At 42.8% G+C, this 27,130-nt stretch overlaps 1 protein-coding gene, 1 long non-coding RNA gene and 1 pseudogene across 3 annotated transcripts; 1 reads left to right on the plus strand and 2 right to left on the minus strand.

Annotated features, from left to right (window-relative positions):
• The first annotated feature begins 1,137 nt into the window (after positions 1–1,137).
• LOC147799331 (uncharacterized) lies at positions 1,138–26,579 on the plus strand. 2 transcript variants are annotated; one of them, XR_015425094.1, is made up of 4 exons: positions 1,138–1,429; positions 1,944–2,005; positions 25,230–25,529; positions 25,744–26,579. It is a non-coding gene; the product is annotated as an uncharacterized LOC147799331 (long non-coding RNA). The 2 variants fall into 2 exon arrangements; XR_015425093.1 differs by having other exon boundaries at positions 1,138–2,005.
• Positions 5,472–8,688, minus strand: LOC110973666 (allatostatin-A receptor-like; annotated as a pseudogene).
• On the minus strand, positions 15,623–20,182 carry LOC110989177 (galanin receptor type 2-like). Its single transcript, XM_087135414.1, has 2 exons — positions 18,681–20,182; positions 15,623–16,623 (listed from the first exon to the last, which is right to left on the minus strand). Exons 1-2 carry the CDS (start codon positions 19,681–19,683, stop codon positions 16,052–16,054), a joined length of 1,575 nt encoding a protein of 524 aa, XP_086991540.1. The 5' UTR covers positions 19,684–20,182; the 3' UTR covers positions 15,623–16,051.
• Positions 26,580–27,130: the final 551 nt, after the last annotated feature.

The raw sequence follows: 27,130 nt of genomic DNA on the forward strand, positions 1-27,130 counted from the left end.
AGCATTAGAGCGGTCAGTTGGCTTTTCTTCTGCCGGCGTGGAGTCCTTGAGTGAAAGAAGTGGACAATTTACCATACAGTAGGTTTCCTCGTTCCCACTCTTAATACTCAAGGGGCTGGCATGAAATCAAATCAATTCATAGAGATCAAATTTCAAACTTGTTTTTGGAACCACATCACATTTCATATAATTACATGACCGAACGTAGTACCAGCGTAGCTATACAACCTCGCCCCCCAAGGTCACGCCGACATGCTCATTGTTTTCCCAAGGCTTCAAAAACATTCACAAGCTTACTCGAGTGGGCCTCGAACCCACAACGACTTCATGCTGACTAGTGCAGATGTCTTGCCGCTCGATCACCGACCTTACGAGACCGGCTACCCCAGGCTCATGTGAGCAAAGGGTACTGCGCCAAACATTAATTGTGTAATTCCCATGTTTGTTGCGGTTGAACGAACCAAATGACATAGATTACCACCTAGTGCTGCCTCCCGCGTCAGTTTTTAAAGAGTTGAAAACTAAACTTTTATTTTCTGTATTTGTTTCGACCAACGACGCTGGAACTTATAAATTGAGACTTAGGGCGATTTGCGTGAAATTTGTGCCGGAATTTTAAAAGCCGGGAGGAGGGGAGGGTGGGACACCATATGAATCTTTATAGAGGTCGATGTTCATTATATTGATGTACATCTGTAAAGTATTCAAAATGGCATATTTATGGCTTGTTAACAGTTTTCCTTTTAAGTGATATGGAATGTTTTAGCCGTTAGAAGTCTAAAAAATTCCTCACAATGCACTTTAATTTTTTTGCTCTCCACAGAAAGTGTGTGGGGGAATGATTCAATAGCCCATCCCCTTACAAAAAGTGGGGTGATACCCCAACCCTCAGGATAACGCCAATGACCTGGGGGATCAGGACACTCAAAAGAGCACATTGTAACGCAGAAAGAGAGGGCGTCCTTCATTACTAAAGGGCGTCTTTGGCTTCGACCGAACTCTCTGTTCTATTTTAATTATGTAGTGACCTGTACTTTGTAGTTCTAATTTATCGCATGGAAAACTATTCATCTAATAAATATGCAGCCCGAAAACCACTCTACACTTTCCATGACATAAGCCTGAATATCCACCATAACAAACAGTCCTTTTGGAATCACGATTTATGTCCCAATTAAGGTTATACCCCTTAATTGACATTCAATTATAAATTAACTAATTGTAAACATTGTTTTGCTAGTGTTCCATGGGAAGTTCCAATGCGTTACCTTAGTTTGGGTTTGGAATGATCTGCATTTACACTTTTTATGAATGGCGGAGCAATATGTCCGGGATCCTCGCTATGAACAGTGCCTTATGGCTGTGGGCGTTGGTCGTTCGAGAACTTTCTCGGGTGCGGCCATTTCGCTGCTGATCGAGCAACGCCCAGGTAAGAAAGTTTTGCTCCAAAATTCTTCACTTTCTGTACTTTTTGTGGTTAAGTACCCTCACAGGGCTTATCATCATCATAACTGCTGATCATTATAGAGCATGTCAGTTGATCTTATACATAAGGATAGTGGGATTTTGATTCACTTTTTGAGTGGTTTTATGATCATATTGTTGGGGATTCTTCTGCGATAGATTGCTGTGTGGCATACGTTATACACATGTATATGTATACACACAAAGCACTTTACGTTACATTTACGTTGGACGTGGTGTGCGCTGTAAGCCTCGTGTGTGCAACACCGCGCTGTGTATGGAGCTTGGGGCTGCGTACGACTCGCATCGGTGGGTCGCGCGGCCATTGCTTTCATAGTGTGCTTACTTACAAGATGGGGTACGCTGTCTATATTTTATGCGGTGTGCATTCTATACAAGTATTCATACTGCAGTTCTACAATCCCTGTAGTTAAGAATATTATTTATCATGCCACTTTTGTGAATTATGTTTGCATTAGCTCAAGCTTTTGGGGAACTTGCCTGCCACAGGGTTCCTGCACCACTTTAGGCTACATCACTGGTAAGCCACAACACCAGGGTAATTATTTACCACAAAGTGTTGATACAATGTTTCAACTTGACATTTTTACAACATTGTGTACACTAGATGTATAAGTGTATTAAATGTGTTGTATTTTGTATACAATAAATATCTTTGGTTGTAACCACTTATGCAACAATTTGGCATACAGGGAAATGTTTACCGAAAGAAGCTGATGAGATGAAAGCCACAAATAATAATTAAATCAATCAATCAATTAAATCAACATCCGGTTTCCGACTGAATTCTTTGGGGGAATCAGTCAAGGGAGAGTGCCTCATCTTCTATCACTGGAGGATGGACCTACCATCCCACTACCAGGGGCGGCCTAGAATCCCACGTCCGGCCACAATTATAAAATTAAAATCTTTTACTTTAGCACTCACCTTCCAAGACTGTAAAAGTTAAGCACAGTGAAATCACGGATTCACCTTGAGCACGATAGAAATGGTCAAAAACGCAAGTAGAGCCCACCATCAGCACACCACAAAATCGGAAGCCTCTGCATTAAGCCGTGATTCCAGTGCAACAACGGCACATTTTTGTGTGGAAACAAAAGGTATTTCAGATAGCCCTCGTGTTTCGCTTTCAAAATAAACACGCAGATGAGTTACTTACAGTGGGCAAAAGTTTGCCAGGTGTTTGTTACCAACAAACACACCAAACAACGTTGGAAATACATGTAGTGTGGAATTTGGACTTGCCTTAACGACAGCCTTAATTCCAGTAGCATACGCGCATTAATTATTCTGTCCAGTAATCAGGCGCGCTACTGCCACTGAGTCCCTCCTTCGTGGAGTCGAATGTTCATGTTGCACCAGTGTTGGACGTGATGTGACAGCAACATCAAGCACGACGGCATAGACAGACATATAACGTATGGAGTTAAAGAGCGACCCATCCATCGTCTTGGAATTATGAGACAAACTTAGCACGGAATAATCCTCGGTATTCCCGTGACGCCCACAGACTTGCACAATTTCTTAACACATTTGTATCGTTTCTCGGGATGACTTTAAAAGGTTAGATGTGCATTCATTATAATCCTTTATGATCATTAGAACCATTGTTTGAGTGTAAGTTTAAAACAAAAATAATAGTTCTCTATAAATTAATATTTAAGAAGTCAAAAGTACAGACGGTTCTTCCACTTTCCTGTTCACGCAGATTCTGTAATTGCATCCCTTCCATTCGTTTCGACCAATCGTTAATGCCTCTAACCTTAGTTGGTTAATTAAGGCAGTCAACTTCCAAATTACGTTGCAATGCCTTGCGCCCTCAACATTTCGTGAAATGCTTGATATCATACCAACACACTGAATAGGAAATAAGAAAGCAAAGGCCGAGAACAACCTATCCCAAGCGCTGTTTAAATTCTAGTTAACACTATTAAATTGGGCCTAAGCTATAGACCCATGCAGACCATGCTACATCATCGACACTCATCCTGAACACGGTGAAGTACATACATTTCTATGGAAACGTATGCAAATGTCTTTGAACGCAATTAACTGCACTCGCCCGATAGCGGGTTAGGTATAATGTAGGCGATTTATTCAAGGTCGGCTTCTAAGTGAAATAGAATCCTGCTTAATGTAAAAATGCAGAGGTGAATGCGAAGTTTGTTCATCAGTCCCTGGCGTCATTAAAAACAAATTTACATAATTGACAGTGGCGTATCCAGTTTTTCGGTCGGGGGGGGGGGGCAAATCAAGAGCAAATGCATTTTCATTTAACATATGATAATGGGGAGACAAATTATAGCGTAATTATTTCAAAAGAATTACACCGATTAATGTCTTTCGTACTCAACTATGAAGTATCTCAGTCGAAAAAAAATCACAAAAACATCAAAAACAAATAAATTTGAAAAAACAAATCCATGGGGAGGGGGAGAAGTTCCCCCTGCCCCCCCGCCCCCGATAGGCACGCCACTGATGATTCATAACGGGAATTTGTAGCCGAAAACGGATACCTGACTGCTAATTAATTAATGCTCAATTTTTTAAAGTCCTGTCATTCAATTCTTGAATTTCCCGGTAATATTTTTGAAAGTGCACCTCTCTTGACATAGCATTTGAAGATGCTTCTCTTTGTGAGCTGGTTATGCCTACGTGACGACGAGTCACATGATTTTTGGTACTACCAGGCATTGATCTTTCTGTATGTGCTACACCACAAGCACAGATTTTGCCGGCAGATTATTTGGCAAACATTAATTTTGACTGGCCGTAACAAAACAAAAAACAAAAACAGGGCAATATGCCAGGCCAAAGCAAAAAAAGGAAAAACAAACGAATCTAGGGAATTCACGGCAAATGCATTAATGTTCATACCAGCTTTTAAGGTCATGCGTTGTGCCACATTGAAAAATGGTGTGGAGAATCCTTGTTCAGAAAAAAACAGAGGAGAAATACGGTATCGTAATGTAAGGTCACAGGCAACGCTAAGTGGCAGCGTCCCTTGGGATCGAAGGGACCGTGCGGTCACATCCAGGAAGAGAGCGTGAGTGTCCTTGCATCCATGCATGAATGAAATAAAGAAGACAAGCACACCACGACTGGCTATCCCCAATCTTTAATTGTTGTCCTTAGATAAAACTGAAATCCCCGTAAAATAATTGCACATGACACTAAATAAATACGTTGGTAATTTACATAATAATAGTAACAGGGGCTCGCCAACCCCAAAACGTACACAAAGACTTGTTACGTTCGATACACTTGGCATAAAAAGGAGTACTAAAGTTACACTTCCAATACGTTGGGCATAAAATGGAATTGTACTCTCACAAAAACCATACAAATATATAACGAATACGACGAAACTCAGAAGAGTTATCTCCCAACTACAATTCACCTTGTGACAGAGTGCTGGCATCGATTTTCAAAATAGCGAGAGGCTTAACCGCTGTTTTTGAATTGATTGTCTTTGGGTAGCAATATCTGAAAACGTCATTGGGTTAACCTATCAAAAACCGAAGATAAAATAAAAGATGAGGAAATGGGCTTTAATAAGATGTGCAACCTCAACAACAGACAAAAATATGTATTTTAATTCCTGACTCTTTGAAATAAGGTTATTTATTCTTCCTTTCGTGGGTACTATGTATGGATTACTCGGGGTATACACGGAAGTCCAAACGAACGTGCCCATTACTGTTCTTCAAAACAAAATGTTTTTTACCCAAACTTTAGTTCCCTTCCAAGTTTTTGCACAGACTATGCATGCTACAAGACAGACATCGGTGAAAGTATCCGAGAGCACCATACGCTGAACGGCATGACCTTGGAGAGCCGTTTAATCGAACAGTCGATGCGGTGTCATTTATATCAACTATATGCTGGGGGGAGCATTCGTGCTGTTGTTCATTCGTCAAGTTCTTGATTTGGTTATTTGTTGGTGTCCCCGATTCACATACCTACTCACAACTAGCCTTTTGTCCTTAGATTGACTAGCCTGCAAAATGCATTGTTTTCAGATTTCCGAGGGAAACGATGTAACGATTAAAGAATGCTTTTGTGAAGTTCATCGTGTTGTTTGCGTGAATGTTGCTGAATTTAACGGGTTCTCGCGGTTTATACGTGCGCGGAAAAACACCTCCCGCAGCCCTTACGGAATTGGCGATATTTGAAGGCGTAGATGACCGGATTAACGCAGCAGTTTGCGGCTACCATCGCCACAGACAGCAGGTAGTACCACTCGTCGTACTGCAGCGTCCAGCCGAGGTTGAACATGAGAAAGATCACCTTGTTCGGAGTCCAGCACACTAGGAACATGACGAACACGATCCATAGCATCTTGAAAGTGTTGCGTCTGGCCCGGAGCAGGGATTCCACCATGCCTGCCGGTTGGGCGGTATCCGCTGCGGATGCTCCGGTAGCAGGACCACTGGCAGCCGCTGGTGCAGGTCCAACGGGCTGCCACTGGCACCACACACTGAAGGATGGCTATCAAACTCCCTATGACGTTCGACCGATACTCGGCACTTGAAACACCCGCGTCGTCTTCCATCTCGAAGGTGGTTAGGATATAACACTTGATAACCGCGGCGAACACCCAACATCCCGCCATGACTGCACCGACTTTCAGCCGGGGATGGTTGGCGAAGGCTGTCTGGTACTTGAACGGGTGAACGATGGCAAAATATCGCTCCATGGTCAGTGACAGCAAGTTGAATGTGTATATTACATACAGAAGAAAAAGTACAAAGTTGGAAAACCAGACTTGGCATACTATCCACCTTAGTGCGTCATTTGGCACAGGGTCCGGCAGCGGCGCTTCGCTTTTTCAGGAGAATCATGGTTGCACCGAGTAGATCTACGACAGCCTGGTGAAAGATGAAGGCGGTGGTGCGAGTCTGCATCTCTGAAACCTTACCGATGACTCCGCACACCAGACCGTTGCCTAAGATGCCGACAATTCCCACGAAGGTCTTAAAGATACGGAGTGCTAATGTCTCCTCCGTGCTGCTTAATGCCTATTTTGCCTAATGCCTTCGCACTATTTCCCCAACAAGAAGTATGGATCCTTGCACAGCCAAATGCATCCAACCTCTTTTATGGACATTACAATAACTAGTCACTTTGTGCCATTAAGTCTTGTTCCTGTTGATCACGTGACCACAGATGCTTACTCTTGCATGTGCAGTGACATTGCTTCGCCGGCGCGAACAGAACATTAGCGGATCTAGTAGTTTTCAAGGGGAGACTTTTGTCAAGATGTGTTCGGGTTTTTCATGGAAGGAATGAGGAGTTGCGATCACCTCGTTGGTAACGGACCGGAACGTGCTATATTTGAAGGGGTTTCAGGAACTGAAGATTCAAGTCTCGTGTTTGCTGTAAACGTTAGAACCGAAGGAACATTTTCCCCACTGACTGTACTGATCTTGTTAATAATAGGTTTTTAGGGCTTCTCAATTAGAATGGTAATACAAGCCGTAGGTTTGTGAGTCACATTGTGTGTCAAGCATAGCTTGAAACCTATGTCGACGAGACGCGCTCAGGGGGCTACAATTACAAGAGAAAATCGAATTTATTTCAAGTCAGAACTTTTTTTCGAAAGGGAAAAAACTGAAAACAAATTTAAAGAAAAATAAACACTAAACCCAAAAATATGAATACATAATTCACCACATATTTTAAAGTTTACCACAGGATTTAAACTCCTGGGTGCGAATCTTTTTACACACACGGGCAAGTTAGGCCAGCCCTTTTTTCCTTCTTTTGTCTTTATGACATTGAATAATGCCGCCTGTCTGCTATGTATACCTTGCGTAGATTATAATGTATAGCAGGCAAGCTTGTAGCAAAGCATTTTACTGCCTGAATGATATTCCTGCTCCAAGGACCAATCTTGATGTAGTTGTGTGACACGAATAAAAGCCATAACAAACCTCTGGAAACATTCCATATGTATTTATGATACTTGCTTTATATACGCATGCTACGTTTCATAAGGTCTGTTTTGGGGTAGCTATGATCATGAGGATTAGCCTTGTCCTGGGTTTTAATAAGTTACATCGATCAGTTACAGACGTGAGCAATAACATAATTGTTGTTAACTGGGCAATCTGATATTTCTGAGATATTGGGCTCCTGGCAGAAGAAATCCCATCATATTAACGACAGGCTCGATTCCCAATGTGCTATACAATAGTGGTGCGCCATGTTATAGTGAGAGGGTTTTTGTCTCAAGAAGCATCGCTATCATGTGGATAACGATCTACAACCACACTATGAAACCAAGGCAGCTTCCGAGTCTGTTGTCTAGAGCAAGGTCTAGGGCTTTGCTCTGTTAAACAATTCGCGGAGACGCGCTGGACGTAGAGATATCTGTATTTCTAACGTACAAATTCTCTCTACACGTGTTCGAGTTCTATCACTGTTTTAGAATATAAAAAAAACAATAATATCTGGTCTTTGTGTCGTTGAAAACAATGTAGGCGATTTTTGGTAGCTTTTTGTCCGGATTTTTCTTTTTGTAGGTTTTTCTTGTCTTGTGTTTGTCTTTAATAAGACTGCAATGAATTGTGTTTTGGAAAGAAAGAAAGCGTCTTTTTGCCTGAAGTTGTTGTTAATGTTTTCATATTTAGTTTATCCATTAGTAATTTACATTTACAGGATTGTCATTTGGCAAAGCATTTGAGCAGTCAGTTGGCTTTTCTTATTCGTGCAGTCCTTGAGTGAACAAGAGAGGTCACTTTGCCACAGAGCAGGTTCGCTTGTTCCCACTCTTGTTATTCAGGGATTAAGGGCAAATGCATGACATAGTTTTTGTGTCGAGCACTCACTGGGTAGAGTTCATATGAACAATACCAAGTGTCAACAAAGTTGCGTGCAAATAAGATATGCACATTCTACAATTGTTTCTGCCGTGTAGGGGCCCACGGTGTTTTGTACGCCGTATTACCACACACGCAGAATATTTCGTGCTTTTCTTCGTGCAGATACGGAAATCGAATTCAAATCTTGGTTTTTGGAACCGCACGAGAGTGCTTCAGTGTCTCCTATAGCACATTTCATACACATCATGGCCTGACGCAGTACAAGTGTGGTTACACAACCTTGCACCCAGGGTCACGCCGATACAACGTGGTGGAATCGAAACTTTCTACCATTGGAGAAATCAACGTAACGTACCCCCTGGGGCACATCGCTCATGAGTAATGCACCAAAGCGAGCACTGATTATCTTCTTGCAATCCGGCGCATGCGTGTTTGTACTATATCACGATCTATTGTCTACCAACAACCAATAGTTATCTGTTGCGGTGGTATCCGGTTCGTAAGTTACTTCGTCATTCACATGAGCGCGAAACGATTTAGCAGGCTCCCACTGAACAATCACTGAAGTTGTTCATTAAGTTCCAGTTCCATGGTTCCATGTGAACAGCAATCAATGCACGTAACTCCATGTGCAGTGCATTTGCAGTGGACGTGGTCTAACTGAAGTGACGTCACACTTACGAACTGGATTTCAATGAATATTCATGTAGTGATGACGTCCTCGGTGCGCACTGGCATTTGGTTAGACCCTTTTTCAGGGGTGGATCCAGGGGGCGTGGATATCGCACTCCCCCCTTTTTCACCCAGGAAACTGAATGAATAAATAAATTAATTAATTCCAAACAGAAGAAGAATAGAGATGGAGAAGAAATAAGAGGAGTCATGCTGCCTGAAATTGCACCACAGAGCGGCCTAGAATAAAAAAAATGCCCAGGATCCTATGCTGTAAGGGCTTCGCGCTACGCTCTCACGGGCATCTTACCATTGCTGCCTTTGTTAACACCCACCCCCTTTGGAAAATCCGGGATCACCCCCCCCCCCTTGGGAAAATCTTGGATCCACCCCTGATTGTCGTTGTTGTGGAATTTTAAACAGTGAATGTCTACAGTTTGTGTTTCTTCCTTTGTTTCAACACGCAAGCGTTATTCCGCACAGAACTAGATTTTCGAGTCTTCTTTCATGTACACGTACAATAATCACACAGACAGAAATTAATATACTTCAAAGTTCAAGCATAAACTTGCGACTACCTCTCAACACCGTGCAATACGCGTACTTCTCGTGAGCTCAACAAAGTGGGATCCTTCAGCGTGGTGTGTTGAGTACTGTAGCGTGTCCCGCTGCACAGGGTTCAACGCTGTAAGAACGACACGCTGGCGCAACTCACTGTTCTGGTCACAAAAATCTCTGCTTTATTCTGTCGCAATCTGACAGCACCACAATGTCCTCTTCCGACAATCCTTTTTTTGACAACATGGCGCCTCACGGCAGGGACTGCGCAGGCGCGAGGCGGGAAAACCGTGGGCCGTTCGCAACCAGCGCGGGCAGCCAGCCAACTCCATGCGGGTCCGAGCTGGCGCCCCCACCGGCCGGACCCGCCGGCGCTACAGTAGACTGTCATGTATCTGATCAGTGTGTGCGTTTGGAGGCAAATGTTGTTGTCCACCAAGGATCCTTTCCTTGTACCTTAGGACGCCCATGAGGCCAACACTTTTTTTTTCAATAAAGGAAAGGTGTGTAAAGCCTGGCAACAAAATTGATGATTTCACCTCCACATTACGAAAACGGGAACGCATAGGGCCGGTATAGTTGAACATTTGAAAAGGAAAACGTGTCACCTCCCAGTGACTGATTGGCTTAAGAGTATCAGTTACAGGGTGCTTCAAAATTGACACCTGTCCCAAACTTTGCGGAAAAGTGACGAAAAATATTCATTGAGATATGGTTGACTGAATTTAACAGCATTCGTTGGTTCCTGATACTCCATGCTCATTGAAAGGAGTCATACTGGACGTGTACATAATGGCCCACAGGGGTCAGTATTGATCGGACGATCAAATCAATAGGATGAGAATATTGCATCGTGTAATAAGGCCACAAGATGCATTCTGGAAATGGGCTCCGTTCCTGAACAAGAGAGAGTAAAGGTTTACCAGGCAGCGATTTCCCCTGGGACACCACACTACCAACAGGAAGTACGTACACACGAGCCGTCTTTCCATAAATCGTCACGTAGTATAGGTTTTGCCATTTGCGAGAATTATGAACAATTTTGATGAAGGCAAGTTTGGTACAGAGTGAAGCTAATATACAGCAAATAGATCTAGAGAATAGGCATCGATGGTTGTAACAGCCATTTTAAAGAAAAAGTGCTTGGTCAGTAACTGTTTGATTACATTTTCTCTTGCAATTTTCTATAGAAAGACATGTTTCCCGCCCTTTTGTAAATGGGATATGCATGCAGAACGTATTAAACAAAGCAGGGTTACCAACTTCAATAGTTTTAACACTGCATGCAAACATCACTAACACTGCACTGCACGGTCATCCTTGAAATAGTTTGTTACTTGCTGACAACCACACTCGGACGTACGACAGAGAAAAGACAAACTAACGGAAAATAATATAGACATTACATGACGAGGGAGGGAACAAACTTAGAATATCGGTACATTGGAGAATTGGCAATGGACCTATGCATCAGGCAGGTGTTAACTTATGAACAAGTAACAATCAGTTATTTTAGATAAATAGATCGAGCAAAAAGAACTGAGGACAAACTATTACATCCAGAAATTAATATCTACAAGGGAAATATATGACATGAAAACCCAATATTCGGGCGGATATAATGAAATTAATGTGAGCTCACGGAACTAAAAATGAGGTTAGGTCGGGCGCTCAGTCAGGCATGGGGAGGCAGGGCAGGGCCGTCATGGTCTATAACTGCTCGGCTAGCGCCACAGGACGGTGAAGACTTAAGAGACCGGTGATAATCAGCGTCGGGCTCTGGGTACTGGAGGTGAGCTGCAAGCCATTGCGGTAGTAGCCTCGACGCTCCACAGTCCAGACGATCTCGGCGGAGATGGCCACACCAAGTCTTGCCAGCTTGGCTTGGTAGAAGTCTTGGCCTCTGCTGGAAGATCTGCCTCACTCGATGGTGGTACGCACTGACTGAGAGCCCGGCAAGGTACAGCGCGGAGCATAAATACCTGCTCCCGTCACACCACCACACTCGCTATTCAAACAAAGTAAAATACTTTGTGTGTCAAACATAAGAAAGAGGAAGGGCAGCTATGTAGTCAAAGGAAGGGCTACAAGGCTGCAAGCCAGCCGTAACAAATTGTTTTGCAATACCCGCTTCTACATCAGATTCGAACCAGTTAGACGACACCGGCAAGCTCGGTGGTCGAGTGATTAAGACGTCTGCACTACTAAGCAGGAGGTCGTGGGTTCGCGTACACTTGTGTTTTTTTTTCACAAGCCTTCGGGGTGTATACAGTGTTCAAATACACGTCGGGCAGGGCAAAAGTCCAAAATTTACTGCATGCAATAGATTTGCAAAACCTGTAGGTAATATAAAGATGCACTAGTTTGAATTTCGTTAAACATAACAATTTGAGTTCTGGGTTCCCAATAATGCAGGCACAGTTTCGGTTACACCGTTGTAAAGTTGTGTTAAAAGTGTGTAATAAACACTTTAAACTGTTAACACTGTTCAAAGAGTGAAGTTTCAATTTCAGCGGGGTCGCTTTGCCATCTGTCCCCTACATGATAGTGAAGGTTTTTACAACTGTTGATAAGCATTTTTAAAAATAGATTTTAAGTGAGAAATTGAATGAAAATACATTATTCGGGTCGTTTTGAATCCAAGTAGATGAAAAGAGATGGGACGAATAACACTTTTTCACACAGCAAAAGAAACCTTGTCTCATAGAAGCTCCGGCACAGCGCTGGTTATAATATTGACGGCCGCTACAGTCGTTAAGGGCCACATCAACGATGCTTATCAGAATTGTTTATTTGTCTATCTCTGCCGTGTGCCAAGTTTTGCATTTTTATCACAACATGCACGATAGGCTTACTAATGCACGTCTTGTTGCATTGATCTCCATACAGAGTTTTGCAATTTCTTTCCTAATATTTGGTTGAGAGTATTTTGAAAGCATTTCGAGGCCACCCCTGCCAACGACAGCTTCTAGCGCCAAAATGACCAAGTACTCAAGGTGTAAACATGAGCTTAAAAGCGCGATGTTTGTGGATTGAGTTTCTTTTATCTCGTATTTTTTCAAGATCAAGGATTTAACGTTTGCTCCAAGATAAAAGATTTAACCTTTTAGGGGGTTTTCTAAGCCTATTAATATATTGTCTCAGTTCGAGCATACACGTGTTGTTTACACAAGGCAGTTCTGGCTAAATATTTGCAGTGCTTTTCAACGTATACGTTTCAATATTGCTCAGTTTCCAAATTCGGCACGCCCGCGCCTCTGCTGCTCACCAAAGGCGCATTTTTAATATTAAAAAAATCAAATTTAACGGGTTGCAAGCCTCTTTGTAGGTAAAGAGTTTGTGTGAACAAGCGTTTACTATGGAATCGTTTTATTTGAGTCTTTAGGTTCCGTGATCGGCACCAATTCTACCTACCCAAGGTTAAATGTTGTGGATGCTTGTGCTGTCATATAACAGAAGCGTTGACGTTAAACAGAGACGATTTGCGTGGTGATTCTGTTCGTAACCGATTTTTGTATCAATTTTCCTTTGGCAAATTTAGCATATTGTCGCCTTCTTTTATCGGCAACTAAGACTAATGTCTGTAATAGAAAATTTACGCCGGGTTCGAGTTTAAAATGAATTTGAGCTAGAGTTGTAACCCAGGATCGATGACGGTGCTCCTGATCTCAGCCGTTGGTAGCGCTTAAGTCCATAAAGGTTTTGGGGGTGAAAGACATAGACATAGTCTTTCTCTTGATCATTGAGGCACTCATGAAACGACTTCACGCATCCCTTCAATTTGCCAATCAAATTTGTTTGAACCCTCACCCAACTCATCACCAGATTTTGGCGCGTCTGAATAATCTGTACTTTATGTGTGTTTCTCTTATGAAGACAGGTCTGTGGATGCGTGTTCCTCCAATTAGACTGGAAAAAATCAGTATAATTAAAGCTTAAAACCACGCCTCTAACGCGAATTGACTTTAAAAAAAAAAGTTATCTGACTCCTTCGGTGCAGCGTGTGCTCGTTCTCGACAAGGTGAACTAACAAGTAAAAGCAAGCTATTTATACATGTATATTGACTCAAACGGAAATAGTAGAGAATAGTTCAGTGAACCGGTTCACTGCAAATGACGATTATAACAGGCGCAAGGGACGGCCGCCGAGATTTGACTCAAAGGGGTAATATAGCTTTCAGGAGACATTGGGGTGAGATTGAGGGCGTGTACGTCTCTGCAATAGGAGTCCAGGATCGGACCTCGTTTCCCTCTTCCGAAAATGTGCCCCCTCATGTATTCTCACGCAAAGCCCTAAGCATTTCATTTTGTACCTCTGGCCTTTTTTTTACAATAAAAGTTGTCACTGGACAAAGGGGGAGGAGAGGGGAGATGGTCCAAACTCAGCCCTCTCCGTTGCTCTCAGGCCAGGTCATGTGACTGTTATCAAAATCAATGAGATTGCCTTAAATATCGGTAACCACAGAGCCACAAAACATTTATCAATCTTAAGGGCCTGGATTGTGCCGTTTAAGGCTATGTAACGCGTTCACTATGAAATGATAATTATTTGAAAGATCATTTAAAAGTAGAATGTAATTGCTTACAAAACAATAACAATTTGGAGGGTTAAAACATGTTGACTCCAAAAATTGCGTGGTAGGAGTGTTTGTCGTCATGCTTTATATATAGTTATTCCTCAAAAGACGTGCACAAAAACTTGTATTACGTGCTCGCCACTTCAAAGTTCGTTTGAACTGAACAATTGGGCTAAATGTTAACCCACCTTCCTAGTACGTTAAAGTGGAGAAATTGATAATTTCCGTCTAAACTACGGCTTGAGCGCCTGCGCAGGCTGGTGCTGTTGTAACCAAAATTTCATTGAAGATATCGTTGGCAATTTTGGTTGTCCGTCCATTATTTTTCTCCATCGTGTTATCTTATCAACGACTGAGATAAGACGGCGGCGGTGAAACGAATACTACCAACATTTTTCCCCACCCCTCCCCAAGAAATGAATCCCCACTATATTTCATTATCCAGGTGTTTATAGCACACGCCTCGACCGTAACGTTTCTGTTTAGTTTTTATCTCTTTCCTAAATGGACTCAGAAAAGCGAGTAAAAACGGAGGAAATCCAAATGCTTCGTAACATTGGTCTACAAGTTGAAATATGTTAATTCTTTACCTTCCTGAAAAATGCAAACGTGGGCCAGCGTTAAGAAAAAAGGAATATCTAGTCAGTATAATGCGGATCACTGATAAGAGATAAACCAAACTTGTGCACTGACTCTTGATTTAATAAAGAATAAAATTAAGCAAACAGGTTTGGAAAGGTCAGAAGAATTTTTTTGATTTTTTTCTAATTGAAACGTCTATTCATAGCGTCTTGCTTAATACGTAAGATATCTCTAAACCCTTAGAATCTAAAGTGAGATTTTGAAATAAGTCATTACTGTTTGAACTCACATTCATAAATACCTCAGACAGTTTCCCTATTTAACAACGTGCAACTTCACAGTGTATTAACATTAATACCTGCTTAGAACTGATACATGTAAAGCCTGCTGCGTAAATCACGCGCTGGCACCTGGAAACGAGACAGTTTAATCGATAATTATTGGTCAAGAGTCTGTGTGCACGCAGCTTGCCACACGTGCGCCAAGTCCATATAAGGAGATTCTTTTGGACAACTTGCACAAGGAATATACCATACAGTGGACGGGGATGTTCGGGAAAATGAAAGTAAAATTCTATAACAAAATCATAAGAAATCCATCATACATTGAGTTCTTTTGACTAGCTCACTTAAAAAAGGAATGTGCTTGGCCGGTCTTAAATTTACGCTTACGACCGGCTCACGAGGCCAAACGCTAATAATGCCCCCACCTGCAGCTCGGGCATTAGTCGCGTCCATTCTCCTGAACAGGTCTTAAACCTGGTTTCCGTATCGACGTAAGAAACGCAGAGAGCTACGCAATCAAGACGCAGACGAAATAGAAACTTGTGTAAGAAGGATGCAACCGCCAATTAATTTTTGTTAGTATTTGAAAGCATGCTTAATTAAACAGAGTTATATCTTCTCAGTAATTGGTCACATTACTACAATAATCAAATTGATGAGATGTACCATTCATACACAGCACTACACATACACGTTAATGTAAATAATGTATTTTTCTCATTAAAAACAATGCCCTTAGGCATATAGACAACTCTGATCTAAGTTTGAGAGCAATTAAGAGCTCCCCTCTCGTCCACACCAGAAAGTGTACCTGAAATTCCAAAAAAATCTCAAAAATAGATCTCGGTGACCACGCCGGGCATGTTTGTCGTAAAGTGCATAAACACTCAAACTGATCGTAATTCATATTAAATTGATGTAAAGTGCGAGGCAGTGCGCTCTGTACTCCATAAAGTGGATAGGGTGGGGCTGCACCCCAGTTTTGAAAAGCAAACACAGGGGCTAAGTTTGTACACTGGACTGTCATTATAGGCCTAATAGTTTCGAGGAAGGCCGATGTTGAAGCCTAAGCCAAAGTAGTACATGTATCACTGCGACACGTGTTTCCGCAGAGCATTTGCCGAAGACCGTTGCGAAAGTGGCGGTATTTGGCCACGTAGATGAACGGATTAACGCAACAATTTGCGGCGACCATGGCCACCGACAGCAGGTAATACCACTCCTTGAAATTAAGGTCCAACAGACCCAGATTGGAGCTGAGGAAGATCACCTGATTGGGTGTCCAGCAAACCAGAAATGTGATGAAAACTGTCAAGAGCATCTTGAAGATGTTCCGTCTAGCCTTGAGAAGGGACTCCCTCATTCCCATATCCGGGGGAACCGGCTCCGCGGTGGAAGCAGCTTCTGTTGCGGGCGCTGCAGTTCCAGGCGGCGGCGGGCCCACACGAGCAGCGCCCCGCTTCAGTTCCACGCTGATGCGGATGTAGGCAAAGAACGTCACACCGACGGGGAGGATGTACTGCAGGAATGCGGTCAGGATCCCCACCGCTTTCGATCTTGACAGTGAGCGGCAGCTCCCCTCTCGGATCTCGAAAATGGTCATCAGGTATGGCTTGATGGCGGCCCCGACGAGCCAGCATAATTATAATTATTGATAATTATATGAAAGATCATTTAAAAGTAGAATGTAATTGCAATTACAAAACAATAACAATTTGGAGGGTTAAAACATGTTGACTCCAAAAATTGCGTGGTAGGAGCGTTTGTCGCCATGCTTTATATATATAGTTATATATTCCCCCAAAGACGTGCACAGAAACTTGTATTACGTGCTCGCCACTTCAAAGTTCGTTTGAACTGAACGATCGGGCTAAATGTTAACCCACCTTCCTAGTACGTTAAAGTGGAGAAATTGATAATTTCCGTCTAAACTACGGCTTGAGCGCCTGCACAGGCTGGTGCTGTTATAACCAAAAGTTCATTGAAGATACCGATAACATCGTTGGCAATTTTGGTTGTTCGTCCATTATTTTTCTCCATCGTGTTACCTTATCAACGACTGAGATAAGACGGCGGCGGTGAAACGAATACTACCAACATGATAATCTTTTTTCCCCACCCCTCCCCAAGAAATGAATCCCCACGGAATGGCATCCCTTTTATTTAACTTTTCTTCCTTTCATTATCCAGGTGTTTATAGCACACGCCTCGACCGTAACGTTTCTGTTTAGTTTTTATCTCTTTCCTAAATGGACTCGGAAAAGCGAGTAAAAACGGAGGAAATCCAAATGCTTCGTAACATTGGTCTACAAGTTGAATTATGTTAATTCTTTACCTTCCTGAAAAATGCAAACGTGGGCCAGCGTTAAGAAAAAAGGAATATCTAGTCAGTATAATGCGGATCACTGATAAGAGATAAACCAAACTTGTGCACTGACTCTTGATTTAATAAAGAATAAAATTAAGCCAAACAGGTTTGGAAAGGTCAGAAGAATTTTTTTGATTTTTTTCTAATTGAAACGTCTATTCATAGCGTCTTGCTTAATTCGTATAATATCTCTTAACCCTTAGAATCTAAAGTGAGATTTTGAAATAAGTTATTACTGTTTGAACTCACATTCATAAATACCTTAGACAGTTTCCCTATTTAACAACGTGCAACTTCACAGTGTATTAACATTAATACCTGCTTAGAACTGATACATGTAAAGCCTGCTGCGTAAATCACGCGCTGGCACCTGGAAACGAGACAGTTTAATCGATAATTATTGGTCAAGAGTCTGTGTGCACGCAGCTTGCCACACGTGCGCCAAGTCCATATAAGGAGATTCTTTTGGACAACTTGCACAAGGAATATACCATGCAGTGGACGGGGATGTTCGGGAAAATGAAAGTAAAATTCTGTAACAAAATCATAAGAAATCGATCATACATTGAGTTCTTTAGACTAGCTCACTTAAAAAAGGAATGTGCTTGGCCAGTCTTAAATCTACGCTTACGACCGGCTCAAGAGACCAAACGCTAATAATGCCCCCACCTGCAGCTCGGGCGTTAGTCGCGTCCATTCTCCTGAACAGGTCTTAAACCTGGTTTCCGTATCGACGTAAGAAACGCAGAGAGCTACGCAATCAAGACGCAGACATAATGGAAACTCGTGTAAGAAGGATGCAACCGCCAATTAATTTTTGTTAGTATTTGAAAGCATGCTTAATTAAACAGAGTTATATCTTCTCAGTAACTGGTCACATTACTACAATAATCAAATTGATGAGATGTACCATTCATACACAGCACTACACATACACGTTAATGTAAATAATGTATTTTTCTCATTAAAAACAATGCCCTTAGGCCTATAGACAACTCTGATCTAAGTTTGAGAGCAATTACGAGCTCCCCTCTCGTCCACACCAGAAAGTGTACCTGAAATTCCGAAGAAATCTAAAAAATAGATCTCGGTGACTACGCCGGGCATGTTTGTCGTAAAGTGCATAAACAGTCAAACTGATCGTAATTCATATTAAATTGATGTAAAGTGCGAGGCAGTGCACTCTGTACTCCATAAAGTGGATAGGGTGGGGCTGCACCCCAGTTTTGAAAAGCAAACACAGGGGCTAAGTTTGTACACTGGACTGTCATTATAGGCCTAATAGTTTCGAGGAAGGCCGATGTTGAAGCCTAAGCCAAAGTAGTACATGTATCACTGCGACACGTGTTTCCGCAGAGCATCTGCCGAAGACCGTTGCGAAAGTGGCGGTATTTGGCCACGTAGATGAACGGATTAACGCAACAATTTGCGGCGACCATGGCCACCGACAGCAGGTAATACCACTCCTTGAAATTAAGGTCCAACAGACCCAGATTGTAGCTGAGGAAGATCACCTGATTGGGTGTCCAGCAGACCAGAAACGTGATGAAAACTGTCAAGAGCGTCTTGAAGATGTTCCGTCTAGCCTTGAGAAGGGACTCCCTTATTCCCGTATCCGGGGGAACCGGCTCCGCGGTGGAAGCAGCTTCTGTTGCGGGCGCTGCAGCTCCAGGCGGCGGCGGGCCCACACGAGCAGCGCCCCGCTTCAGTTCCACGCTGATGCGGATGTAGGCAAAGAACATCACACCGACGGGGAGGATGTACTGCAGGAATGCGGTCAGGATCCCCACCGCTTTCGATCCTGACAGTGAGCGGCAGCTCCCCTCTCGGATCTCGAAAATGGTCATCAGGTATGGCTTGATGGCGGCCCCGACGAGCCAGCAGGTAACGATAACGGCACCGACTTTCACGCGGGGATACCTGACGAATGCGGCCTGGTACCTGAACGGGTGGACAATGGCAAAGTATCGCTCCATTGTCACCGCCAGCAGGTTGAACGTCGAGACCACGAACACGAAAAACAGGGTGAAGTTGGAGAGCCAGACGTTGCATATGACCCACCCAAGACCGTTGTCTGGCAGAGGGTCGGGCAAGGGGATCTCACTTTGGACGAGGATCATGGTAGAGCCTAGGAAATCTACCACTGCTTGGTGGAAGATGAAGGCATTAGTGCGAGTCTGCATCGCTGAGACTTTACAGATGACAACACAAATAAGACCGTTGCCTAAGATGCCTACAATTCCAGTTATTGTCTTCAAAATTCGTAGAGCAAGTATTTTCTCCATTTCTACGAATTCTTCGAACGAAAACAGATTTGTTTTTGCAAACATGCATACAAGCTATCTTCAGTCTCAGTTTGATTGAGGTTGACGGACGATACAAAAGCTGCTTGGAATATATATAGCTGGGCTACCTTCCAATCAAAAACGTTTGGCCATGCACAGTCTGTAGTTTTCCGCTGGGATTACCTGGCGGCTGTTTTACACTCCTTTTGCTATAAATCATTCTCTTCCTAATCTCATTTTTCCAGCCCCGATGACTGTACATGTATTTGCAGGCCTATCCCGTGAATGTGGAATTGCAATACACTCCAAACGAAGGCAATCATCCGTAATCTCCCTCCACTCAGCTGTGTGTTCCAATGCATCATTAGATTTATTGAGGAATATTGACTTCCTCTCCTGAAATTAGTCCTTCCATTGCTGCTCGTGATCATAATTATAGGCCTACATATCCTCGTGCAGCTCGCCTTTTCAATCAAGCCACGATGCATTAAAATTCGTAATACACGAATCCTTTATGTACTACTGCTCAACAGAATTTCACAATGTTCAAATGGTCACTTCATGAAGGCCAACTTGTTCGCACACCGCTGATGCAGGTGAAACCTTAAAAACAACAAAAATGCATAAACGCACACTGAGCAATATAACCATACTAGTGCAAATTAAATCCCAGATAAACAATTAAACAAGTTTGTGGGAACACTTAATCAAGTGCAAATGGGCAGCACCTCTTTGCACGAGTGTCAGTTTCTTGATAAATTGATTACTTTAAATCAAGCATACCTCATAAAATATAAACTTACAATCGTTCCTGGGGCGAGGAATCGCCAGTACACTCATAGAGGCGAAGGTTCTTGGCGACACATTCATATTCACGTTTCTAGTACATCAGTACTTGTCCTCATCTTTAAGTCTAAACAATTAGTACTGTAACACTACAGGTCCAAAATATATGTGCATTAATTATTGCGGATGAAGATCTACGAAATAAGGGCATAAGCCCTATGAAATGTTCGAGTTTCTATTTTGGCGTAAACGGAATTATTGTCTATGCTTACGAAGCGAAACAATATGATATAGACAAAAGATATAAACTTGAGGTCAATTAAATCTTGATAGACATAGCTGATATTAATAAAACCATACTTACCAAAGGTGGCTACAGAAAATGGGAGGAGGTGTGTTGGTCGCGAGCGTGGACACATCTGAATTCGGAATCTCCCACGCCCAACGTGGCAAGCGGGGAAACTGCATGGCATTACATAAACGTGCACACCGAGAATGTCTAAACGGGGTTGGTCGAGGGAAGACTGACTGTATTTTACTGCGACTAATAATTATGTAAACAAGGACTCTGAAAGGACCAGGCATGGAATCCACCAATCACCAGCAATATTTATTTGAACAAAGAAAGAAACCAAAATTCGATGAGCATTTATACCTGCTTGATCACGAGTAAGTGAAGTTTGCCAGATTTTTAACATTAAATATGTATGCCAACTCGACACAGTGAAATTCATGCAGTGTAAGTCTTGGGAAGCTCTATTCAAAACATACTCTGCTTCAGCAACGGCATAAAATTCGCTTTGAAATCTTGAGATCGGAACTGACATGTCCAGGAGATCGAGATTGATGTGCATTCAGGAGTAAAACTCACGAGCCTCAAGTAGGAAAAGAACACGAGTCACAAACAGGCAAGGTCCACCCAGTACACCTTTTGGCGGCTCCTGACTCGACAACCTCAGTGCTCAAGGTCTACACCAAGCTCACTTAGTTCGGAGCGTCCGAGGGAACCGTGGTGACTGTTTGATTTGAAAACGGCAGGCGTGAACGCAAAGCACACTGCATGTACTTCTCAAAATTCCCGCAGATCATCTCTCCCGGATATGAATAATACATATGCTAGCCATTAAATGCCATAGTCTGTTGCTGCTCCAGATTCTTGCCTCACAGCGGGTTGTCTCAAGATAGCGCCCTCTAACACTGATGGTTCTTATGCACGTACAAGAAGCTGTTGAAACTAAGACCACGGAGCTGGAAGAGTAGAAGCTTTTCTGGTTCAGTTTGGTTGACCAACACGCACTTCAGCCAATGCACTAAATGTAGAGCAAAGGAAATTTATTGTTCAGTGTTTACATAGTTTATAATCCTGAAATGTTGTTCACTTGTGTTTATCCACAATGTGTGATCAGTGAAATTTATACTAGTTATCTCGGATATCAGCTGGAAATAAAACAGAATTGGCGTCGGATAAGCTAAGTAACAAGAAGTTAAGTTAGTTTTCGTGATCAGTTCAGTGCTCGGTATGATGACACTTGCTTTCTCTCTAGTCTGAATAGCCTATTTACGCAACCATGAACAGAAAAGAAAGTCGTCGAAATATGGCCATACAAAAATAACTAAAGGGAACTGGGGCGTAAGTGGGGGCAAGTGAGACCATGCCCAACCCCCACCAAAGAACGTGCATTTAATTGCTCTGCCTCCATGAAGTATGCAAGATTATAAGTACTTATAGTAGGTATGCAGGCAGCCTCATAATGCCGCTTTAAAGCCGAACTGAATATTTCCGAAAGTTGTTGTTCTGGATTAGGAGAGTGGGATGAGCACCAGCACAATGCTCACCATACTTAAAATAAACATGTGAAAGAGATCACCAGCAACAAGTCTCAAAGCGACAAGCCCGTGTGCTAGCAGGACTGAGGAGCTGGTAATTGGTAGCGAGAGCTAGTGTAGCGGCGAAAAACGGTTCATTAGCTAACTTGCATACAGAAAATATCCAAATAATTTTCCACCGGTCTACACTCTCCCCATCTCAAAAGTGTTGGCTCCTGACAACAAATGGAACAAAAGTCGACAAACAATTACTGATTTACTAAATTATTAAGTCGTGATACCGAGCTGACAATCGGATGTGACGTCGAGGCCTGCTGAAGAGGATTGAGTCGTCCGAGCTATATGCCCTGGCCTCGTCATCACTAGAATCGTCGTGGAGGCTGGAGAAGGATTTTAGGATCCACCCTGGCAGGTGCGTTTCACTGATGGTCCGGATGATAACTCTGCATCCTCTAACTCAGGTGGTCAGTTGGTGATACTGGGAGTCCCGTTTGGGAGTAGTTGCAGGTGTAGCTACTTCAAAGGGACATCTTACTAGCAGGTTTCTGTGTACAGCCTTTGTGCTAATGGAGCCAACCTGTACACCGGAATGTTGGGCAGTCATCTAGCAATGATGTAGGGAATCTCTTTCCACTTGTCCTTCACTTTCTGCTTTCCTCGAACGGATTTGTTTGCCAGTAGTACCCTGTCTCCAGGCTCGAATGTGGTTTCCTTCACCATCCTGTCATAGTTTGCCTTCTGTGTCTGCCGTGACGCTTCTGCTTTGGCTTCTACTGCTTGGTAGGCTTCATGGAGCTCTTGCTGGAGTTGCACTACAAAGACTGGACACTCTGCATCCTTCTCCTTTTCATCTGACTGCAGGTGTGTTGTAAGCAGCTCATCAGCTAGAAGTTTGGGTCTCGCAGGAGATTCATGTACACTGCTGTTATACGCGTGGGTCAAGGCTTCTACATGCATTGCCCAATTCTTCTTCCAAGACTGCTCTAAGGCGCCCAGCATAGAGAGGAGGGTATGGTTAAATCTCTCCGTCGTACCATTACCCTGGGGATGATAAGGAGTAGTCTTGGTTTAAAGTAGGCCTACACCGAGGAGGCAGCAGAGCTACTTGAGGACCCTGGATTCAAAACACCTCCCCTGGTCCGAATGGATCCTCTCCGAGATGCAGCAGTTAACGAGGAACTTCTGCCAAAAGTCCTTAGCAACAGTTGTAGCCATCTGATCTTTCGTAGGGGAAGGCTTGCGAGTAGCGTGTGAAATGATCGGTGATGACCAACAAGTGTTCATACCCAGGCTGCCGACTTCTCTAAGCTCGGAAAATCTATACAGATCAACTGGAGTGGATGTGATGTTTTGAGGTTATGTAAGGTAGCACTTCTCTTCCCATCCGGTGATTTTTGTAGTGCTCAACGTTTGCATGTCTAAACACAGTTCTTAGCGTCAGTGTGTAACGTTAACTCCGGCAGCGACGCTTCATTTGCTAAAGAGTCTTGTTGAAGCAAAGGTTACCCATGTTATTGTAGTGGCCTGTGGTTGCGTCAGCGCCCTGATGGGGTGAGAGTAAATTAATTATGAAGTCAGCTTTCGGAAATCGACACACAATCTGAAGTTTCCGTCCCTCTTTCTGACGATAACTATAGCGGCGGGGTGAAAGAAGATCGGCTTTCTTTGGTGACATTTGCCTTCTTGAGGTCATTGATATATGCTGTTTCACTTTTTGGAAGTCTGCTGGGGGAATTCGCCGATATGGCAGACGAAAGGGTGTTGGGTCACTCAGGGGTATCTTGTGCTCGCATGTCTGTGTATAGGCAATGACCGTGGAATCTCAGGGGACACCGGGTGCTCACAGTCCGTCACCTCTGCTGTGCCGTGAGACAAAGGGGGCCTAAGGACCTGAACATATGACAGCAAGCTAGGACAGAATTCCTCTTGATGGTGATCGCCTGTTGGGACTGGTTGCACATGGGAGGTCCTGCTTCAATTGACCGTACCCTTCTCAATAACAAAAAAAAATCCGGAGGAAAACTGGCCTGCTTAGCAAGGAGCTTGAGGCCAACTACATGAACATTTCTGCCCTATGTAAGACTTTGGAGAAAGTAGAAAAAATTCACACCTTCTTTTGATCTGGTGCACCTCATGGCTAGGCTCACGTCCTCAAGGCACATCAGACACGGGGTTTGTAGCTCAATGCTCCAACTGTCTTCTACCCCAACTCACTGAACCCAAAACCTATATCTGACAGACAGATTTTTTTCCAATGAACCAAGCATTCCAGCAGTAGTGCACATTTTTGTTTGCCAGTAGCCAAATTCTTACAAAGTCTTTGGACACTGATGGACGTATGAATAATGGAACAATGTATCAAACTTTAAAAAGTACATTTACGATAGCAAAAGTAGTTCTAATATCAGGAATTTTTCTCTATTTCCTGGTCACATCGATAATTTGTGTTTAATTGCAAGCAAAAAACTACAAGTATTAACAGGATATTTACTGGCCCCGCTTGTCCGGCTAAGATGCAGGCAGTAATCGGGCATTTTTTGAATGTTTTCTATTATTCGTCTAACTCGGCGGCGACCATCACTGAACGCTTTGAAGTGCCTGAGTTGCAACCCCTTCTATGTCTTTTCTCTATGGTCCTCCTATCATTTCGTCTTTTGATTTCGACTTTTGGGGTTGTAAATAGATCCTCTTGTTGTTTTGCCCTTAGCTTGGTTTTGACTTTCTCATTTTGTAAATTTGTCCTTTTGTTGTGCTTAATGCTTTGCTTGATTTTGAATATCTTTTGTGAATGTGTTCTGTCACCTCTTGACTTTGTTTAAACACAATTTCATTTTCTTGGTGTTTTGTAATTTGTTAATGTTTGTCTGTTTTTTCACAAGAATAATCTTTGGCTTTTGTTTTGACCTTTGTAGATTTCTTAATGTTTATTATAGACTTAATTGATTTTGGACCTTTTGGCCGCCCATACTAATGTACAGGGCTTTTGCAGACAGCTGGCTGGCAGACGCACACTATTCACCCCGAGCTGAAGTGCATCCCCATTCGGCGGAAAGAAAGGCATGTGGTTACAAGCAGGTTCTTGCACGCGTTCTATGTGTACTTTCAAATGGAGTTTTTCAAAAACCGGTTGAGGTTTTTGTGCTTCAATCGTCAGATTTAGAAGAAAACCTGAATTCTGCACTTGGAATGGATACATTTGGAAAGAATAATGGTTGGTGTACGCAGCAGTGAATTACCGGAGATCAACGTCAAGTTTGGAAGAAGGAACAGAAAGAACTGTGAGTCGCTCTTTTTTTCAGTTTCAGAACGTTTTTCAAGTTGTACTTTATAATGCTTAGCTTTACGCCTTTTTAGGTCCGGTAAAAAATTTATGACAGTCTATCTAACCTATCAGGCTTTGCACATGAAACTTCACTATCTCGAAGTTGTGACCGTCTGAGATGTTACTTATTGGCAAAAGTGGTTTCAAAATTTGTCGTTTATTTTCCCCAGATTTCACCGGAAAAATCTCCCAGACAGCCAGGATTTGTGTTCGTCGGATCTAAAGACGTACTGAACCCAAATCGTGTCACAGACGATGTGATATCAGTGACATAATTCTTCTTCGGGGCAGAGACGAAACCAAAGTGAGAAGCAGAGTGCTGACGTTTCTGTTGAATGAAGTTACAAACAAGGGAATTCAAAGTCAACACAATAATTTTAGCAAAATTATTCGTTCTCTGTTAAATCTTACTTTGTATGCCGGAAAGTAGTTGTTAAATGTAGATCTTTAACTCAGATTGTGAACTCAACTTTTTAAACCTGATTAATGAGTGTCTGTTTTAGAAACGGCAGTAAGTTAGTTTGGTCGGTCATTTAAAGCTGGGCTCATATTGTGCTCACAGAGAAGATTCTCACACTTCCGTGTGCTGCATGTCGGTTTTCAATGAAATTCAGTAAATATATGAATGAATTTTATTTAGAACAATTTTTCCTGAGAGTGTGTAAAATTAAAATCATTTTATTGACGAGTTTTTCAGTGTTGGCTCGTCGAAGCAAGACGGAAAAACACATGGACAATTTGGACATCATATTTACTGACAAAACCTATTGCATGTCCTAGTGGAATTCTCAAAGTTTTACACACTGAACAAATCACAACTGAACTGACCCAAAGTTGAAATATTTCTAAAGTGAGACCGTAGACAATAGGTGTAAAATATGGATTAAAAACAAACACAAAACAGGTTAACATTATCGCTTTCGAGTGCGTTAGTTAATAAGAAAATGGTCAGTTATTTCCGGAAATGATATTCTTGCATTTCCTGTTTAGCTTTAGCTTGTTTTGGGGAGGGAGGCCGAGGGCTAATAGCCATCGTCCCATAGGAAAAAGGTTATGTTGACCAGAAATGCACGGCATACATTATCACATTACCCTCCTGAAGCGCCGCCAATGATCGGCCGCGCATTTTGTGCACAAACAATGCGCGATGTCCGATCCAGTCTATATAATGGAGATCAATGGCAAAGACCGTACATGCCAGGAGAATTATTAGTCATGCGTACGAAGCGCGCTCCGCGTCAAACACGCGCATACTTGCGTGCCCTATGGCGTGCCTGTGCAGTTTAGTACAAAAAAATACACGCCCTCTTTTGTTCCGCTCGGAGTAGATAGTTAGGTTGTACAGGTATACCAACACAACACTGCAGGATATCAAGTTTATGGACGGTATTCGGGTCTGTGTACAAACTTCCGGGTATGTGCCTCACTTCGTGCGATCGCTTGTGCTATATTATTACTGGCGGTGTCCCAGAGGATGTCCAATCACGACGACCTCGCAGTGTAGTTTCGTAGATTTTCAAAGAATCTGACTTTTCAAGGGAAAGGAGCGCAGTAATC

Source organism: Acanthaster planci, linkage group LG04 (genome assembly GCF_054643075.1).
Source record: "Acanthaster planci isolate LZ-2023a linkage group LG04, COTS_SCS, whole genome shotgun sequence".
NCBI classification, from domain to species: Eukaryota; Metazoa; Echinodermata; class Asteroidea; order Valvatida; family Acanthasteridae; genus Acanthaster; species Acanthaster planci.

Bases quoted from the DNA above. Each gene is read 5' to 3' on its own strand.
- LOC110989177 (XM_087135414.1), bottom strand. From the start codon at position 19,683: ATGTTTGCAAAAACAAATCTGTTTTCGTTCGAAGAATTCGTAGAAATG. The intron at 16,624-18,680 runs GTACTACTTTGG...AATTATAATTAT, and splicing joins CACGTGTCGCAGTGATACAT to GCTGGCTCGTCGGGGCCGCC.